This window comes from Salminus brasiliensis, chromosome 18 (assembly GCF_030463535.1).
Source record: "Salminus brasiliensis chromosome 18, fSalBra1.hap2, whole genome shotgun sequence".
NCBI classification, from domain to species: Eukaryota; Metazoa; Chordata; class Actinopteri; order Characiformes; family Bryconidae; genus Salminus; species Salminus brasiliensis.
Genome location: NC_132895.1, coordinates 26862574 through 26883754, shown reverse-complemented (window position 1 = coordinate 26883754; position 21181 = coordinate 26862574). Strand labels below are relative to the sequence as shown.

General features: G+C 39.7%; 1 protein-coding gene across 2 annotated transcripts in view; it reads left to right on the top strand.

The window, feature by feature from the left end:
• The first annotated feature begins 1507 nt into the window (after positions 1-1507).
• dpysl3 (dihydropyrimidinase like 3) overlaps positions 1508-21181 on the top strand; it is a 48619-nt gene continuing 28945 nt past the window's right edge. The window contains exons 1-4 of one of the 2 annotated variants that reach the window (XM_072662418.1): positions 1508-1828; positions 15693-15781; positions 19800-19984; positions 20903-21067. In XM_072662418.1, the coding sequence (XP_072518519.1) occupies positions 1523-1828; positions 15693-15781; positions 19800-19984; positions 20903-21067 (745 nt within the window). In that variant the 5' untranslated portion in view covers positions 1508-1522. Of the gene's footprint in view, positions 1829-9697; positions 9893-15692; positions 15782-19799; positions 19985-20902; positions 21068-21181 lie in introns of those variants that run through there. The other variant, XM_072662417.1, reaches the window with a different exon arrangement.

The following is a 21181-nucleotide window of genomic DNA, read 5'->3' as shown; positions in this document are numbered from 1 at the left end:
AGATAGTAGAGGCAGACTTTCCTGTCTGAAAAAATGTTAGTACTCCTTGCAGGTTTAGGGCACCCATTATAAGTTTTAGTAAAATTGATGACAAATCAAAGAGACGAATAATATGAATGGTAACAAAAGAACCCAGAAAAACTTAAAGGTTAAAAGTGAGAAAAAAAGAGATTAAAGGTGAACTTAAAGCTCAAGGAACATCAGTGTCAGATCGCACCATCCGTCATTGTTTGAGCAAAAGTGGACTTCATGAAAGACGACACCATTGTTGAAAACAAATCATAAAAAAGCCAAACTGGAATTTGCCAAACCACATGTTGACAAGCCCCAAAGCTTCCGGGAGAATGTCCATGGACAGATGAGACAAAAATGGAACTTTTTGCCAAGGCACATCACCTCTATGTTCACAGATGTAAAAATAAGCATATCAAGAAAAGAACACTGTCCCTACTGTGAAACATGGAGGAGATTCTGTTATGTTCTGGGGCTGCTTTGCTGCATCTGGCACAGGGTGTCTTAAATCTGTCCAGGGTACAATGAAATCTCAAGTAGAACGATCAAGAGATTCTAGAGAGAAATGTGCTGCCCAGTGTCAGAAAGCATGGTCTCAGTCGCAGGTCATGGGTCTTGCAACAGGATAATGACCCAAAACACACAGTTAAAACACCCAAGAAGAGGAAAACATTGGACTATTCTAAAGTGTCTTTCTATGAGCCCTGACCTAAATCCTATTGAACATCTTTGGAAAGAGCTGAAACATGCCGTCTGGAAAAGGCACCTTTCAAACCTGAGACAACTGGAGCAGTTTGCTTATGAGGAGTGGGCCAAAATACCTGCTGAGAGGTGAAAAAGCCTCATTGACAGTTACAGGAATCGTCTGATTGCAGTGATTGCCTTAAAAGGTTATGCAACAAAATATTATGTTAAGGGTTACTTCATTTCTGTCCAGGCCCGTTTCATGAGTTTATTTTTTTTTTAAATAATTCAGTTGAAGCATGGTTTAAAAGCAATGTCTGACTTTCATTGGTTAATTTTCATAGCATTTTTTTTTTATTTTGGAACTGGAATTGTGCTGACTAGAACTGCACAGGCCTTCATCACATCAATTTCCTCAAATAAAAACCTGAAAAGATAATTACACTTTCTCCAGGCATTAATGCCAATCATTATTCACTGGGAATCTGCATGTTTTCTTTTTTTGTTGACTTGAAATGCAGAACTAAAAAATGTGAAAACATATGACTAAACTAAGTTAGGCTAACTCAAATAACGGTCTTTAATGAGTTACCTAATCATTTAAAATTGGCCTGACTTTACATTTTAAACATCCACTACTTAAAGATAATAGTCTGTAGTATATATAAAAAATGTTGCTCTGATCCGACATGATTAACCGAGACGTGTGTTCTCTTGCTTGGTGGGGATGCAGAACAGCAGTGCCACCTCTGGTTTTTGGTCCTCACTTTAGTTTGAGTCTGTACACTCACTGTCTCCGTCTCTCCTCTCCTCCAGCACCCGTAGCATGGCCGACGATTTGAGCAGGGACGACGAGCTGCCTGTTTATCTTGCTCGTCCAGGAACGGCAAACCAAGTGGCCCGACAGAAGCATGGGGGGCTATTTTGCAGCGTGGAGGGAGCTTACGAGCGGAAAACCATCGACTTCGAGGCTCTGAGCGTCGGCCAGCGAGGATCGAGAGCGGCACCAGGGCAGCAGAGAGTGGAGGCAACGCGCGAGGAGAAACCTTTACCGAACAGTGAACACGAGTTTCAAACGACACCAGAACTAAAACACGACGTAGACAATGAGCTTTTTCATCCGGAGGGAAAGGTAAGTAAGGTGTTCACACACGTTCCTCACATGGGTATTCTCAGTTATCGCCTCACATTTAGTATAGCTCTTTACTTCCAGTGTACATGCTGAATGTTTCTACGTCCCAGTGTAATATTAGGCTGGCTTAGGCTGGCAGAATACTGTTCAGCCATACCTTGGCTGTTGGTACGAAGTTAATAAATATTTGCATGGACTTCAAAGCCTAACTCTAGCAAAACTAATGCAGTTGCAGCCAAATGTTAACCATCGGTAATTGCGTTTGAGAAGCAAATGCTTCAGTGCAATTATGTACTACATCCTTCTCTATAGAAGTTACAAAACAACAAGAAACCTGTCTTTAAAAAACAGTTACAAATAATTTTATTATTCGTGTCACACACTCCTAATTATCAGACAATGCTGACCTGCTGTGCTTTCTGATCAGATTAAAACGTGGTGTTCCAAAAGGGCCTTTTTCAGGCTAGCTCTTCACACAGTAGTGGTAAGCCGCAGCTGGTTGTGAGTTTTATTAACTTTCACAATCAAGTACATTTTTGTCACTACATACTCTTGAGGAAGCATCATGAGACAAAAATCACGTGCAATGCTTATCTGTAACATTTTTTGTGATCATTGGTTCTTGGTTTGAAAATAATCTTCCATTATCACTGTGCTTTTCCAATAACAATACCTTTTTGTTGCTCTTTCTGACACACTACCCCCGAGCTCTGTCAACTTTACTTTATTTAATTCTTCTGCAGCTGACTGTAGTTAGGATACTTGAACCTTTTCTTATTCTCAAAGACAACGCTGTGATTTGGTTACTAGTAAATATTCACTTTTTATTCATTATTTTTTTTGTACTATTAAAGGGTTCCTGCAATGTCAAACTGTATAAATTCTTGCCATAGTTAAATAATGAGAGTTTGTTACATGAAACTGACATGCTGTGAACTTCATACACTGTTGTTTCCTCCTTTAAACAAAATTCTGAAATACGGTCAGTTTTGTTATAGTCTTGGCATGTTATTTTTAAACCCCCAATATTTACATACACCCAGCCCACTTGCACAACACTGTTGATACTGGGGAGCAGCACATCACCTCCAGAGTCAGCTAGTTATGGGAATACTGGTTACTATGCAACCAGGCCGCCTTTTCCTGAGCCAGTGTCCACAGTGTGGGAAGCTTAAACTTGGCATGTAATAAAGCTGTGAATAGGAAAAGGCTTACCATTTCTTCTTGCCATTGTCAGCTTCCTTGAAAACAAACTGGACTACATCATTCCACCAAACATCAGGGAAGAAAGCAATGGATTCATTTTTTATTGGTAACACTAAAGGAAACCACAACAGGGGAAGCGAGTGAGTGAAAATGTCTTCAGCTTCAGAAACTAAAAAGAACATATTTACTATTTATACATCAAACAACAACTTGTGTTTACAAATGCATTGTTTGGAATCTTTAATTTAAAGATCTTTTAAATATTAAATCACATTATAGTTGGGAGATTGGAGAAATGTGAATGTAATTATTTAAGTTTATGCTTAGAATATTCCATCTTCTGTGTGATACACCACCTCATAGCTCTGCCAACGGTTCGTTTTTCTGCACCTGCATTTAATTTGCTGATCTTAGGTAGGCTTTGGGGGGAAAAAAACATATATTTGAGTTTAGTATTCACAGGAGTTTGACCAAATTCTACAACCTCCATAGGTTTTTGCAACTTTATAATTTTAAGGGTAATGATTGGGTTGTGGAAAAGCAATGTGAAAAGTATTAGCTTTTGCTGTGATTGAGGGTGGAGGTTGGCCATCTATATTGATCTGAGACCACATATGCACTGGTTCAGCATTAGCTTAAACAAGCTGTGTGTGGATCTGGGGGCAGTTTAGCAAAGGTTGACACCACTTATCTCACCACTGATATAAACACTCAAAAGCAGATGGTCCTCTAGTGGACAGCCAAAGGTATAACAGCACATTTTAAGGCATCTAACTCAGCAAAAACACAAGAAAGGCTTTGCATTATGATGAGCACTTGGATAATGAAGCACTGTTTACTTACTGTTATGAAGACATTAGTAGTGCACAATGTTTACATTGTATCACAAAGTACACCCTCACATTTCTGCAGATATTTAAGTATATCTTTTTATGGGACAACACTGACAAAATGACACTTTGACACAATGAAAAGTAGTGTGTGTGCAGCTTATATAACAGTGTAAATGTATTCTTCCCTCAAAATAACTCCCACCACCATGCTTGTAAGGGGTGGCTCTAGGGCAAGGCCTCCTCCTGCCACCAGGGGGAGGCCCCGAGTCACCCCAGCCAGTAATTGAGCCCAGTTCCCTACAACTGGGCAGTAGGCTATATAGGCACACAGATCCAGTTGCCCCACTGCTGGATCTTTTGATTCTGGTGGTGTGTGTGTCTGTGTGTCAGTCTGTGGTTCTCGAGTTGAAGGCTGAGTGTGTGTCACTCCCCTTCATGTGTCTCTCCCGAGTCTGTCTCCCTGTGTCTGTGCAGTGTGTGTGTCTGTGTGTGTGTGCGTGTAGCACACATACACTCGTGTAGCAGAGGAAGGCAGAAGTGTCTGTCTTCCCTGGTGTGTGTGTCTGTGTGTGTGTGTGCGTGTAGCATACATACACTCGTGTACCAGAGGAAGGCAGAAGTGTCTGTTTTCCCTGGTGTGTGTGTCTGTGTGTGTGTGCGTGTAGCATACATACACTCGTGTACCAGAGGAAGGCAGAAGTGTCTGCCTTCCCTGTAACTTCTCAGTTTTCTCGTTTCTTTTGGGAGATCCTTTTTGCCCTTAGTTGTATTTCCCTCTAGTGTTAAAGAGGTAGCCAGCTCTCCCCTGGCGTCCTTTGTTTGTTTGTTTGTTTCCCGCCTTTTGTTTCGCGTAAGACGCGACGTCTCCTTGTTTATTAAACCCACCCCTTTTTAAGTTTCATTTGTTGGCCGCTTTCATAACTGCCGCTTTGGTGAAGCGGCAGAGTGTCAGTCTCGTGACGCGGCGGCCTGGGTTCGAGTCCCGAGTGGCTTTATTTCCCATTTCTGTTTTACCTGCTCGAAGATTAAAAGACTCTGCACTTGGGCCCGTTGGTCACGTGATCGTGGTAGCTCACTCAGTAGAGCGCCGGCCTGCCAACACGGCAGCCTGGGTTCAAACCCTGCTGTAAGTGAGCACCACATTACAATGCTTGACTGTAGGCATGACACACTTATCTTTGTACTCCTCACCTAATTGCTGCCACACATGCTTGAGACCATCTGAACCAAACAAATTAATCTTGGTCTCATCAGACCATAAGACATGGTTCCAGTAATCCATGTCCTTTGTTGACATGTCTTCAGCAAACTGTTTGCGGGCTTTCTTGTGTACAGACTTTAGAAGAGGCTTCCTTCTGGGGTGACAGCCATGCAGACCAAGTTGATGTAGTGTGCGGTGTATGGTCTGACAGCCTAACCCCCCACCTCATCAATCTCTGCACCAATGCTGACAGAACTTCTGCGCCTATCTTTCACAGACAGCATTTGGATGTGATGCTGAGCATGTGCACTCAACTTCTTTGGACGACCAATGCGAGGTCTGTTCTGAGTGGACCCTGCTCTTTTAAAACGCTGGATGATCTTGGCCACTGTGCTGCAGCTCAGTTTCAGGGTGTTGTCAATCTTCTTGTAGCCTTGGCCATCTTCATGAAGTGCAACAATTCGTCTTTTAAGATCCTCAGAGTTCTTTGCCATGAGGTGCAAAGTGTCATTTTGTCAGTGTTGTCCCATTAAAAATATATACTTAAATATCTGCAAAAATGTGAGGGGTGTACTCACTTTTGTGATACACAGTATCACAAGTAGTACATAGTAAATCCTGCTAGTGTCCTGCTTTGATTAAATTATATAGGCCAACAAATCATGGCCTATAACTTTCTGTAGCGTTAATGTATGTGTGCGTTAGCTTTAAAAGAAGTGATATACAAATCTGTGTTTCTTCCTATTATTTTAAATACTGAAAATATGTTAAAGACATGAATATTTCTGATACTGAAAACATAAATGGACTAATGTGATTAGACTATAAATAACATAACTTCTTAACTCTGAAATGCTATTGTTCTGCATTAGTAATTCATTAGTAATCCACGAGGATGTAGACTAGAGAATAATACCAGGGAAACCGCACATACACTACTCACAAATATTATCTTTCGAGTGAAATTTCATTGAGTCCTGGAATTTCAGGATTCCACGGATTCAGATTCCTTGTATGTGTGAACATACTTGGCCAATAAATCTGATTCTGAAATCTGATTCTGAATCTAAAAGGCACTCTAACTTTTACAGGTGAACTTAATGTTACTTTTAAATGCACATGTCCAACCATTCAATGTTTGAGTACTTTTTGTACAACTTGCTGTTCTCTTACAAAAAGCTTAACGGCAACATTCACAACTGGTGTTTGTTCCATGAATTGACCAATAAATTTCCTGGTTCAATTAGAGGTGGTAGTTAAACAGTCACAGAGTGTTATCAGCAGGTTGCAACAGGGATACAGAGAGACTGGAAGGAGTCACTGAAAGGCATAGAAGGGGAGGGCCTTTGACCACATCATTGTGCCTTATTGCTTCATTGTAAACAGTGCCTTGTGTAACCGGATGATGAATGCCACACAACTCCAGGCACAGTTAAGGGAGGTGAGAGGTACCCAAGTCAGACCATTCAAAACTGTTCAGATCAGAGTGGTGTGCTATTGGGCCTTACTGCTGTTCACTGATGAAATTGGATTCATGCTGAGAAGAAATGATGGCTGCCAATGATGGTGGATCATATGCATCAGCCACTGTTGTCACCAGACGAGTCTTTGATGGTGGTGGTGGTACAGTGTGTACCAGTGTGGATCAGCTGAGTCGCTGCGTAGAGGTTCATAATTCCAGTGTACCCCAGAACCTAAATTACCTGAGGGCCGCTCTTCAAGAAGAGTGGGATGCCATGCCTCAGCAGACAATAAGTCGACTTGTGAACAGCAAGAGACGTCGCTGTCAAGCTGTAATTGAAGTTCAAGTGCACACAAGTTATTGAGACGTTGACTTTTTGTTGAGGTATGCCTACCACTGTTGTTCGCTTTTGTTTACAATAATTGTTTGAGATGAGGAAATCACCATTGCATGCTTCTACTTAAATGCCCTACTTTCAAAATATAATATGAATGTGAACTTTTTGCATAATTTTCCTCCGAAAGCCAAATATTTAATATATATATATATATATATATATATATATATATATATATATATACAGTCATGCCCGAAAGTATTCATACCCCTGGCAAAGTTTGACTTAAATTTACTTTTATTTAACCAGAAGTTATATTTTTGCCTTGAAACGACACAGGCATCTCCCAGGAGATAACACGATGATGTACAAGAGGCATCATTGTGGGAAAAAGTATTTCTCAGCTTTTATACACATTTGAACAAAAAGTGGCATGTCCAAAATTATTTATACCCTTTGAAAACTGTCACAGTATATAGGAAAATCCAAAGTTCTATACCATTCCAAATAGTCCAAGCTGTTTTAAAGCATCCTAATTACCCTGATTCATTGGGAACAGCTGTTTTAATCAACTCAACAGGAGAAAAACAGCAGCTCTCTGCAGTTGGTTTGTGGACAGTCATGGCTAAGACAAAGGAGCTCACTAAGGACCTGCGGCTGTGCATTGTGGCCGCTCACAAGTCAGGAAAGGGCTATAAAGCCATATCAAAATGTTTTCAAGTTCCAGTGGCTACAGTGCAAAGTATTATTAAAAAATACAAGAAGTTCCGCACTGTGGAAAATCTCAGAAGATGTGGTCGGAAGCCAAAAGTGACACCTGTGCTGGCCAGGAGAATAGTGAGAGAGGTGAAGAAAAATCCAAGGATCACCACCAAGGCCATCCTGGTGAATCTGGACTCTGCTGGTGGCGACATCTCAAGGCAGACAGTTCAACGGACACTGCACACTGCTGGGTTCCACGGACGCAGGCCAAGGAGGACACCACTTCTCCAGAAAAGGCACACAAAAGCCCGCTTGACCTTTGCAAATGCTCATCTGGACAAAGAAGAAGACTTCTGGTGTTCTGTTTTATGGTCAGATGAAACAAAAATTGAATTGTTTGGCCACAATGATGTGTGCACCATTTGGCGTGAAAAAGGAGAAGCCTTCAACCCTAAGAACACCATCCCCACTGTCAAACATGGTGGTGGGAACCTAATGTTTTGGGGGTGTTTTTCAGCCAATGGACCAGGGAACTTGATCGCAGTAAATGGCACCATGAAAAAAGAGCAATACATCAAGATTCTCAACAACAACATCAGGCAGTCTGCAGAGAAACTTGGCCTTGGGAACCGGTGGACATTTCAGCACGACAACGACCCAAAACACACAGCCAAAGTGGTGAAGAAATGGTGGCCCAGCCAGAGTCCTGACTTGAATCCAATTGAGAATCTGTGGAGGGAGCTAAAGATCAGGGTGATGGGAAGGAGACCCTTGAACCTCAAAGAGTTGGAGCTCATCACTAAAGATGAATGGGCAAAAATACCAGTGAAGACATGCAAAAAGCTGGTCAGCAATTACAGGAAGCGTTTGATTGCTGTAATAGCCAATAAAGGCTTTTCTATTAATTATTGAGAAGGGTATGAATAATTTTGGACATGCCACTTTTTGTTCAAATGTGTATAAAAGCTGAGAAATATTTTTTCCCACAATGATGCCTCTTGTACATCATCGTGTTATCTCCTGGGAGATGCCTGTGTCATTTCCAGGCAAAAATATAATTTCTGGTTAAATAAAAGTAAATTTAAGTCAAACTTTGCCAGGGGTATGAATACTTTCGGGCATGACTGTATATATATATATATATATATATATATATATATATATATAATAAGCTGTGTGGCTTAGGGTAAAAGAAAACCTTGACACTTTGCAAGAATTTTAGTAATTCTCTGAAACAGAACAAGTCGATTTTGAGTAGTGTGTGTGTGTTGACCACTTCATGATGGGTGGACCAACAGAAATGCTTCAGAATGACTTGAAATTAAATATCTGTACATTAATTTTAAGTTTTTCATGTATTGTAAAGTGACCATTTTAGGGACCATTTTCTTGTACAGTGACATTATGTTTATCCTATAGCATAGGCATAAACTCCATGTAGTGGCCCATTAGTACATATTTTAGCTGACAATAGCCACTAGGGTCCAAATAAACCATAATAGTGCACATTTGGCCAGTATTATTTGCTAATATTTTACCATTGTGGCTAATATGCATCTGAACATACTGGACAAAATTGGACAGGGATATGTGTGTGTGTGTGTGTGTGTGTGTTTAATCTGGACACTGTGAGGACCCTGAGAAAACCACAACACTTGATCCTGGGCTTTAGTCAGAAAGTGTATTTATTTATTTATTTATTATTATTATTATTATTATTTTTTTTATTTATTTATTACAAAAGTTACAGTGCAGTTAGAGAGGGGGGAGCCTGAAGAAGCACAGAACAATAGAGAAGCTGTTCTCCCTATTGCAGATCAGTGGACAACATATGCACTTTGAGCCATACCAGTAAAAGCATTTTTACTGGAGGAAAGAGACCATGGTAGGATAATATTACCGGATTTGACACAAATATGGGTCACACAGAGATACATACAATACGCAAAGTTAGCAGACTGCCCAACCTGGAGTGGCAACGACAGCGACTCTATTCTCTCTATTGCAGCTCAGTGAAGCATCAACATGATTTTTGAAGCTGTTAAGGTAAAAATGATACATAGTGTTGCTTTAAAAGACAGTACCAGCGCACCCTCTGCTGGAAGGGAAGCTGGAGCACAGTAAGGGAGGAGTCCCACAGGCCCCCAGAACGAGCTCTCCTCGCCAGCACCCGCTCCTCCAAACAGCGTCCGCTTTCCCCATATCACATTAGCTACAGAGCCATCAGAGAAACCCGGTCGGCACAGCATCGCGGATAACAGACCTGATTAACATCGCCTAAATCATGTCTTACCAAGGCAAGAAGAATATTCCGAAGATCACAGTAAGTGAATATCCGTTTTTTGTCTGTAGAAAATCTTTTTGCGGGGCGCCTCTTTTGTCTTCGTTTTACGAAAACTAAACAGAGCATTATCTGTGGAAAAGCTTTGATATATAAATCTGCTGCATGACTGGCTTTCACAGCGACAGTGCGAGAAGGCTTTTTCCTTACGCTAAATAGCACGTTTTGCACTGTTCATGAAATGCATTGGGCGATGCTCATAGTTAAACACACTGTTTTCTTAAACAGATGTATCTTACACGAACGAGGAGAAGCATTTAGAATCAGTCGAGACATTTTGGACTGCATGGCATGTACAGGCCCTTTATCCATTACTACCCAAATAAACCATTTGGCCTGAATGTCCGCTTCTGTACTGCAGCAGGAGAAAACCACGCCCATTAAGGATCGGTCAGGACTGATCACAAACACCGGTTTTCGCCTGCCAAAAAAAACTAAAAAAAAACACGCCAGCTTAAATACATGTTCGTAATACTGAATCTTCGCATTAGAATCCTAAAGGGAACAAAGTCATTTGCAACCGTGAGACTAGCTATCATATTTTAAACGGTTGCAATAGGGCTCTGCAGATTCCGGGATTGGTTCAGGTCTTTGGCTGGTTTCAAGGTCGGAAGAATCTGCCTGCATATGCAGTGTTGTAATTTAAGATTTAGGATTGGACAAGGAATTGATTATATTTACACGCTAATAAAAAATAATAACAATATTACAACGGTAGTACAACCATACTAAAATTAAGTGTGGGTGCATATTTTATGTTTAAAAAGCAGTGTTGTTCTGTTTTTTTTTATTTGTCATACAACGTCTTTGTGTGAGTTTAAAGGAAGACAGAATAGGGTCTGTTTAGTTTCTTCTAGGTGGTTTTTTTTTCATCTTCAACCCAGTGTTGTCTGAAGTGCTTATGTCATCGATAATCTCCCCAAGATGTGCATGTATGTAAAAGAGACATCCCAGATAGGATCCCCACCCATGAGAGGAGCAGAACAGCCAGCTGTGACTACCACCAAATCCTTCACCATTGAAACAAAATGTAAATAGATAAAAACACAAGTGTGGGTGGTTGCCAATGGGTGCTGATCCAGTAGTAGTTGTATACCACTAAAGTAGATATGTATCAAAATTTCACTGTTACCAGGACTCACCCATAATCAGGTAGAAATGACACGATGCTCTCAAATCTATTGGACCAGAGGACACGTTATAATAACCATTGCTTTAGTTACTAGCAAGAGCTTATGAGCATATGGTAAATATTTTGGTCACTAAGCAACAGGGTTGCAGCACTGGCTTGCTAGCTGTGTTGGTTTTATTCCATCTCACCCGAACACACTATAATGTGTTCTTGGCCTAGCACTTCTTGGCATTTTTACCCCCAATTCACAACACAAATGACAAAGCCCAGACAGAGCTAATGCATTTCTGTAGTTTTACATGTTTTTGTTGAAGCACTCTTTTAAAGTAGTATCAGTTAGTCCACATACATGGTTGTAACAATATCTTAAAGTCTTGTATATCCTTGCCCAATGCTGGACACAAACACAATTGTTCGTATTTGTACAAGACAGTTGTTTTAGGACCAGTAGAAGGTCTATCATTCTTTGCTTTCTAGTGCTGTCTGTGTGAAGTGAACTGTTCTTTATAAACTATTCTTATTTCTTTATGAAATAAAAAGCTCTGTAGGACAATTAAGCTGATTAGTTGTGGAAGAAAGGTAACATACACTCATCATGCCATTGTAATTAAAAGTTCTGGGGTTTGATTACTTGACGATTTCTCTTTTTTACACTTAGCAGTATCCAGAGTAAGTGTGTCCAGAGTAAGTTGTCTTCCTGATCTTGTGGCACAGTGTTTACAAACAGTTCATGTGACAGACAGTGTCATGATTGTAAAGCAAAATACAAAATGAACAAAACAAAAACAATACACAAAAACACCAGAAAACCAAACTAACATGGAAACAAACCAGACAGGGTAACACAAACCAAGCACACCAAGCAACAACCATGAACTGACATGAAAAAGACACATGAACATGCTCAAAACCAGACCAGGAACACTGAAATATACTTATACACAGAGACAAAAAAGGAACACCAGGGGACTAACAAGATGGCATGGCTACAAAGGAGGCACTGACACTGTTATGTTATGGTTAAACTTTGGCGATTCATTTCTGGTTCACATGCATCCGGGCCTGTTACTAGTTTGTGTGAGAAACATGCACAACAACATCATTAACTAATCAACTATTCAACAATTAAAAAAAAAGTTAAATAGTCATTGCTTCTTTGGTTGCACAGCCATCAGTAACCAGAATCTTGTTGATGGCTACTAAAGGCTGGTCAAGATCAAATTTGCTCCATGCTACTTTCTGTTTCTTATTTGCCTGAGGAGAAGGCTCAATGTGGAAAACAGATCCAATGCTCATTTCAGAACGTTTTCTTCAAAGATGAGCTCATGATCCACACTGTCTCTTGTTTATCCTTCCTGTATTACATAAACTACTGGGAATTTCTCACAAAAAACGACAAAAAGCCTCTACATGGTTTCAGTGCTGGCAAAATCAAATATTCACAACAGTGATAAAGGTGTAGTTTGCTCAAGAAGGCTATTGTGGGTACCAATAAATAAAATTCCACTCATTATTGGCAACATTAGCATTTTGATGAATTATTCCCTATCAAGGGTTGTTTTTGAAACACCAGACAAGGGATCTGGCGAGTCCCATAAATCTAATTTCAGAAGGTGGATTTTGACACTGGTGACTGGCTGACAAGGAACTTCAGCGTCCTGTGACAGTAGGGCTGCACCAAACTACTGTTTTGATATTCGAATAATTTATCGATTACTGAAATGATTAATTGATTATTCAGAATAAGAATCACTCAATTATCAGTTAGATTTAATGTAGCTCTCTCAACTAAATGTGGCTTGTTTTATAGATTTGCTAACCAACAATGAAAAAGAATGAATGACTTATTCAAAAATACAGAGCTTTTCTGCAAATATAAGATACATTAAACTCAATAATGTATCAACTCAATTAAGTCAATATTTTAAATCAAGGATGTGCAAAGTAGCATCAAAAAATGTTACAAAACTAAATAGGTTTTCCTCAAAGCAAAATGGAGACACATATATGACAGTAATTTTGGCTTCCATTTTATTTATCAGTTCATTCGTTTTTTGTAGTATTTTGAGTTACTGCTTTGTTTGTATTAGTGACTTTTATTTTAACATGATCTGGACAGACCTTTGCGGTGCAACAGCAAGCTGATTTGCTCTTTTTGTCAAAGGGCGGACTTTTTTCTGTAAACAGACGCCATGTTGAGCGTTACGAGACGCTCAACATGGCCCCCCCCCTTACAAACAATCCATTCCAGTGACTGGATTACAATTTACAATTCATTCATTCCTACCAGTTACAGAATGGTAACTACCACTTTTGGTCCGGAATTCAATACAGGAAACTTACTCGTCTTTTTAAACTTTTAATTTCTAATCACCATTAGTCAGCCTGTATGTGAATGCTTCAGTTAATGTTGAAGACATTCAGATTTTCTTGAAAGGGGTTACATAGCCATTGCCGCGAACCACTGTAAGAGCCATTATCCACAAATTGAGAAAGTTTGGAACTGTGGTGAACCTTCCCAGGAGTTTTTCCAAGAGCGCACCGATGAATTGTGCCAGTGGTCACAAAGGTGAACATTTTGAAAGACATGGGTCTTGTCACATCCATTTCACCATTTACCATTATACCAAAAGGCAAATCATGAATTTTACTCCTTATCAGACACTTAAAGCATAACTACAGTTGGGTTATGCAGCTCATTGCAGAAAGTGATCCACCTCTCAATGACTCAAAAGAAACAAAATTAAAGTTTTGGAGGGGCCATCTGATTAAGAGGCTGCGGCAACACCTCCACTGTAGCAGAATTCTGATTTTGCAAGACTTCAGAAGGCATCTAGCAGCAGATGCTTTAAGTTCTGTAAGTTGTGAAATGGAGCCTCCATGGATTGCATCAATAAGCCTTAAGTGCCCATGACCCTGTTGTTGGTTCACAGGTAGTTCCTTTCTTGAACCACTTTTGGTAGGTCTTATCCACTGCATATGGGGAATACCCCACAATATCTGTTGTTTTGGTGTTGCACTGACCCAGTTGTCTAGCCATCACAATTTGACCTTAGTGTATGTCAGATTTTTATACTTTTTTACTGCTTTAAACTTAAACTTAACTGACTTTTCGCTTACTGTCTTATATACCCCAACCCTTGATAGATGCCTGTAGAGGATGATAATAAATGTGTTTCACTTTACCTGCTTTGTTAAACAGCATTTTGGAGGAGGCTGTCCATGTTTAAACCGACATTTGTTGAAGTGAGTAGACAAGATTGAAAGAGCTCTCTAAGACCTTCAGAAAGAAGGTTATAGATGCATGCGAGTCTGGAAAGGAATAAAAAAAGACCTCAGAACAATTAGAAATCAGCTATTTAAAAATAAAATAATTTACTAATAAAAAAACAACTGCCAGCATGGCCAGATTAAGCAGTCCTAGCAAGTTCACCCCAAAATACATCTGGGTTAGACTCAAGATTCATCTGTCCAGAAGCCCTTGGTTTTGTCTAGGTTTTCTCTGGCAAACGGATAAAGTATTGCCCTTCCACATTGTACACTTCCCATGAAAATCAAACTTGCAGTGACAGCCTGATCTGGCCATGTTGGCATTTGTTTCACTTGTAAATGATTTTGCGGACAGTGGAATCGCTTGTCTAATGATTGTCTAATTAATTTTAAAAAAAAAAATCCTATTCCGAACACATGCATCTACAACCTTCTTTCTGAAAGCCTCAGAGAACTCTTTTGATCTCCATGGTGATACCACTCAAAAAAAATAAAACTAAAAGTCTGTTTGCACCTGGAATTAACGTGTGTTTTTGGTGGTCTGATTAAATTAAGATTTTGAAAAGCCAGGTGTAAACACCCCCAAGACGCACTGTAATTGGATTATGATTGAATCACTCAAACCACCTTCATAGTTGGTCAGAGACGTACCTCGTTCAAATTTGTAAACAGAGGTATAAATGGAAAATGGAAAATTTGCTGTGCTCACTTACAGATGGTGAGAGCAACATTACAGTGTTTGTTCCCTTGCGGTTTAAATAGTCTGTAAACAGTCTACATTTTTGATAGAGCCGTTACTCAATATTGTTCAAATGAAGATCAAATGTCCATATATTCAGATAGGTTAAAGTATAGAAATGTTTAAAGGGTTGTCCTGACTTTATTAACATGTCTGTATGCTAAAAATGAGCCCTTGCAGTTCAGTACCTCTGTATGCCACAAAAGGGGAATTTCTGTATCAGAAAAGCATTCATTCTATCTGCAGTCCTAAGGCAGTGTGTCAGATGGAGCCATGCTAGCGACAGGCTAACAACTGTCAGACTTTGCCATTGACTTGATGCGACACTGCCTATCTCAGCCTGTTATGCTGCCACTGATTAATGTTACTGTCATTGGACTAGCTTTTCAGATCGACAAGCATTTCAGAATGGACAAATGTGGGTTGCGAATAAGATTTTTATTTTCATTTATATATCTTAAGTTTAAAAAAGGTTGTTCATAGAAAGCAAACATGTATTTTTGTCTTTTCCAGCTGCTAGATGTTATTTTACAGGAAAACCATTGGGAAGGTCCCCAAACACTCAGCCCAAAACTATGTCACTGTAAAAATGATGTGATTGCTTCACTCTCTCTCTCTCTCTCTCTCTCTCTCTCTTTCAGAGTGACAGGCTTTTGATTAAAGGAGGCAGGATTGTGAATGATGACCAGTCTTTCTGTGCAGATATCTACATGGAGGACGGCCTCATTAAGTAAGCTGGATATCAGACCACACACTCACAGGCACTTGCATGCATACATTTTAGGACCAAACCTCAATTTTGGCTCTTGTCCTATTTTAAGCACTCTCCCACATGGCCTATATCCAAATTCAGCGACTCCCAGCCACTTACTCAATATCTCTCTCCTAAATTGACCACTTTGTCACAGAGGTTTACAGGGCAGCTGGAATTATAGGAAAAGCACCAGATTACAATATATGTATATAAGAAGTACAATTAAATTGAAAATGCAATATGTACAGAGATTGAGATGATTGATGAATATTTTTATTTAAATAAAAGAAAGAAATCTATAGCATAAGGTCAAGCTTACCATCAGCTACCTTTGTTCATTAGCTGGTGGTTTTAAGGAAAGTGCAAAAAGGGATTATATACTGCTCAGGCAGAGGAAGTGGAAAGAGATTAAACCTTGGAACACTATAGCATCGTCCAGATGAAAGAAGTACATATTCACTGTTCAAAACATGATTAGTAGAAATCAGAATCATAAATTATGTTTTTAGCCTGCCTCACAGTGGTGTTGTTATAAGCGGTCTAATACAAGCCCTCTAAAGGCTGACCCACAATCTTTAAACATATTTTAAGTTTAAGTGTTTATTAAGACTTTATCACACATCATTACAATACTGCAAAACACTCAAACAGCATAACAGCAGTATGAAACAGTAAGAGTATCTGCTAAGTAGTTCCAAAAGATCAGAGACGACAAATTCGCTGTTTAGATTTTTTACAGATGTACTCAACGTGGTGTTTCCATGATAAGGTAGCATTAATCTTTACACCAAGACTCCACCTGTTTAATTATTTTATTTCATTATTTCACAACTATTGTTTTTTGACTAAACACAATTTCTTCTGTTTTCTTTGTGCTTATTTCCAAAGTGTTGTTTTTGCTCCATGTAACCACTTGGTGCAGATCGGGGCTGTCCGAGTCATGTAATAATGTTAGCGAAACGGTATTGTCTGAGTTTTTAAAAAAATATAGATTATTTGAAATTGAACGGTAGTCATCTGCGTATAGAGTAAACCAAGGCACATCTCATGTAGCCCTCTGGTGCACCAACATTAGTTGAGATAAGTGTCTTGTTTACTTTAACCAGCTGGACTTGTAAGAAAAGATGCTTATTAATAAATCAGATAGGGATTTACTTCCAGGTGGGACATCTTGGAAAGTATGATATTGGGTTTGTATTGTTGAACTAGTGTGGCAACAGCGTCTTCTGTTCCACAACCTATTTTATATGCCAACTGAGATAGATCCAGTTTGTCATTCATTCCAGTAGTTTGTAGATGTTTGAGCAGGAGTCTCTCTAGAGCCTGCATGATCACTGGAGTCAGAGCCATGGGACATTCTTTTGGACATTGAGTTTTAGGCAGTGGTTTTAAGTTTTTCATGCCATTGGAACTGTGTGCATCAACTGAGACACTGGTTGCCAAGCTGGTGCCAGCTCTGTTGCAAAGTGTATTTAGAATAAAAGGACTACACTCATCTGGCTTTACCTTCTGCTTTTTGGTATTACTGGCTTCAAATATTTTCCTGACTTCATCAACAGTAATCTTAATTCTGTCTGAAGGTCCTGGTTGAATGTTTGCAAGAAATGTATTACGTTTCTCAGAGCTATCAGATGATCCAAGTCTAGTTAGTAAATGTTTAAGTCATTAGCAAACTTAGCCATTATCTATTGTAATATGTTTATTTGGGGACAGCATACCTGTCATTGGTTACATGGTGTCTCACATCTTTTTAGAGTTGTTAGTTTTAAATGTGTTGTGTTTTAATTTTGCTCTTAAATTTAGTTATTTTTCTGTTTGTCTAAGTATTACTGTATCTTTATCAAAAGGCACATAAAAGTTAATAGTCATTAATGACAGTTGTTCTTTCATTATTTTTGGAAGAAAACTACCTAAAAACTATCCATGTTCTTGGAGAACATGCAATATCTGCTCTGTGCCTCATAGGAGACCTCACAACAATAGACCTGCCAACAAAAACTCCAAACCACTACGTTTAGCATTAACCATTGCAAAGAAAACAAATCTCACAAACAGAATTTAACATTTTCTCCTCTCTTAACATCTCAAACTGCATTTTTAATGCCTTAGTAGTCCAAAAATAAGGAAAAGTTTAAGTGCGTTTATGGCTTTGTGTGTGTGTGCGCAAGTATGGATGGCGCTGTGCGTTGTGCTGATGGGCAGAGCAGTGTGGGGACTGTGTGGCCCCTTCCCCACAAAGAGTGTTATGAGTGCTCTTGGGGGGCCCCCCCCCCTTTCCCACACCTGACCGCTTCTCCTTTTTCCAGCCCCTCCTATAGTGAGACAGCACATGCCCCTCAGCTGCTGTGACCCCAACAATAAGATCTTGTAGGGTTGCTGCTACAATAAGCAGTTCCTCAGAAAAAACACTTTCAACTGGAAGTGCATTATATTACCCATGCAGATTGCTATAGCAGCTAAGGGGGAAAAGGGCCACTCACTTGGGTAAAAAGTAAACACTATACTAAAGTACATTAGTGTCATGCTGGCTAAGCGAGACAAGGGAACACTCGCAGGGACAGAGCAATGCAAGGAAATAGTCTTTAATGACCAAACAAAAAACAAACAAACAAACAAAAACGAGGCAGCAAAGTACAGGGTCCAATAAACAGAAACAGAAAACAAACAGGTGACAACTGAAATGGGGCTTAACCTGGAAGACCACCTGAGGCTGGAAAGCAGTCCGGGAGCAAAGCGAGAGGGGACAAATCAAACGGGGGGAGGAAGGCTAGAACGCAAAGGAAACAATGAAACTAGCAAACAAAAGCCTCACCCCAAAACCGCGCTCGTCAGGCGCTGATGAACTTACTCGACTCAGTGCTAGGGAACCGGACGCCAAGTCACCCTGGCGACCAACCGGTGAACCAGACAGTGAACTCCTGAACGTGAAACCGCTCCGATAGAGCATATACTACTTGAACTCGTAGAACTTCCTAGAAGTCTCCTGAACGGGGGGGGGGGCTGACAATTAGTAGGAGGGAGGAGGGAAAATACTGAAGAAAGAGGGGCACCTGTGAACGGTGTGGCTTGCTCTTTGTCTGTTTTCGTGTTAATATTTACATTTTCATGGATTTTCAAGAAACTTGTTCCTTATGGAATTTTGGCTGTCACTGTAGTGCACCTAGCGGCATTACTCAGAGCCTTTTTTTAATTCAACTATACACATAACCCAGTTTGTGTAGCTCAAATCACTTGTGTTTGCATCCTTGCTTGAAGAATGTTTGAGGCCTTACGAATAGTGGGGTTGAAAAACAAACTTGGACAACTAGGCATCTTGCTTGCAATTGAATGCCTACCACCATCTTACAAAATGAAGAGATTTTAAGATTGTGGACAATAATGTATAAACTGTGGGGGAGATTGGGGTTTGTAGAGCAAGGTTAAATAATGTGAATATAATGTGAAAACCATGTTGAATTATAAGCTTTAAGTGTCAAAGGCGCTATACTTCTTGTCATGTAATAATTAGCATAATCTAGTTAGGTCCAAAATTTGTTGTGGAAATGGAGGGCAAGGTGTTGGATCTTGGTTGGAAGTTGGACACAGACATCTGAACTCCTGCAAACAAAATTGACATGACTGATTGACATGAGGACATTCTTTTGTTAACTATAGTGACTACATCTTTGTTAAATCAATTAATTTATGCAACCATGTCTCACCCCATAAAACACTTGTGACAACCACAGGATAAATCAGAGAGCCAAGGAAGCGGATCCAAGGGCAAGGTCAAAGAATTCAGCTGGACACATTTTGCTGTATACAGTACAGTGAAAAATACTTGCACCTTTTTTTAACTACCTTTGAGTTTACATTATGGCCTATGGCATCAGGTACCACAAGGCGCTGCGCTTGATCTTTGTCTGTGTGTGGGTGATTAAAGACAACACTGTTGGAAATGGAGAATGGAACACGCATCTTATTCCTTAAAATCTTATTTTCTTCTGAATAAAAGGCAAATTGGAGACAACCTGATAGTCCCAGGAGGAGTGAAGACAATTGAGGCTGATGGGAAGATGGTGATTCCAGGAGGGATTGACATTCACACCCACTTCCAGATGCCTTATCGGGGTACCACCACTGTGGATGACTTCTGCCAGGGCACGAAGGCTGCTCTTGCAGGAGGCACAACAATGATTGGTAAGAAAATACATGTGAACACACATACACAACAGAATTCTTCCAAAGTTCTATCAGTTGGTCTTTTGTGATTTATAGGTGTTCATCTGGGTTGCCATGGGTTGACATAGGTTTGTGATTTTCCCATTCTCTCACACACACCCCTATGGAAAAAAGAGTGCACTCTTTTAAAAAGAATTTAATACAATGCTCTTGTAAACAAAGCACAGTTCATATTTTTCTTAAATGCTGCTTTGTAATGTGAAACATGCAGAATTTACAAATCATACAGACTATCCAAGTACTCCTACAGACGTCAGCCGATTCTGGGAGAACTCTACAAGAACTATTCAAACTATTTTGCTTGACATAACTGAGAACAGAAACCGCCAGTCCTTGGTCCAAAAACATCTCATTACACGAAAAACAAAAACAGATTTTTTTTAGAAACATCCATCCTCATGAAAACACAGAAAAGAATAAAAAAACGTCAAGGGCATCTACTAAAAGCTTAATTGCCTAAAACATATTACTTATCTGTTTGGGAGATCAAAAAGACAAGATACTTGATCACTATTCTGGCATAATGAATCATAGTCAAACATCCAAAAGGAACAGTTTACCTAAATGTATGTAGTATAACAGATTCATCATGACGCTCAGTATTATTAGCACTTTTTTTAGAAGTCTTTCTAAGTCAACGTGTTGTATTTTCTTTGTTTTTTTTTTACAGTATATAAAACTATTGAAAATGATGCCCGTGGTAATCGACCATATGTCTGCCATTTTGAACCCTGTAGCTACACAATTAAATAATTTTGACTGAATAGACAAATAGAAATGCTCTAAATTACCTGAAATAACCTCTTATAGTAATATGCTACCAATGCGGCAGATAAAGGCCTGCATTCACGTCACTGTTTTCTTTTCTCTCTTTAGTGGATCATGTAATCCCAGAACCTGGCAGCAGTCTGGTGGAGGCATTTGAGCATTGGAGGGAATGGGCAGATGAGAAAGCCTGCTGTGATTATGCGCTCCATGTGGACATCACACACTGGAATGACAGTGTGAAGCAGGAAGTGGAGACTCTGCTAAAAGAAAAAGGTAAGACCTGAGAAGAGGGCCACATGGTCATTTGATTGTGTGCACACTGCAGTCTAAAACAAAAATAAAATATGCTAGACAACTTGCATACACTATTATAAAAAATATCTTGAT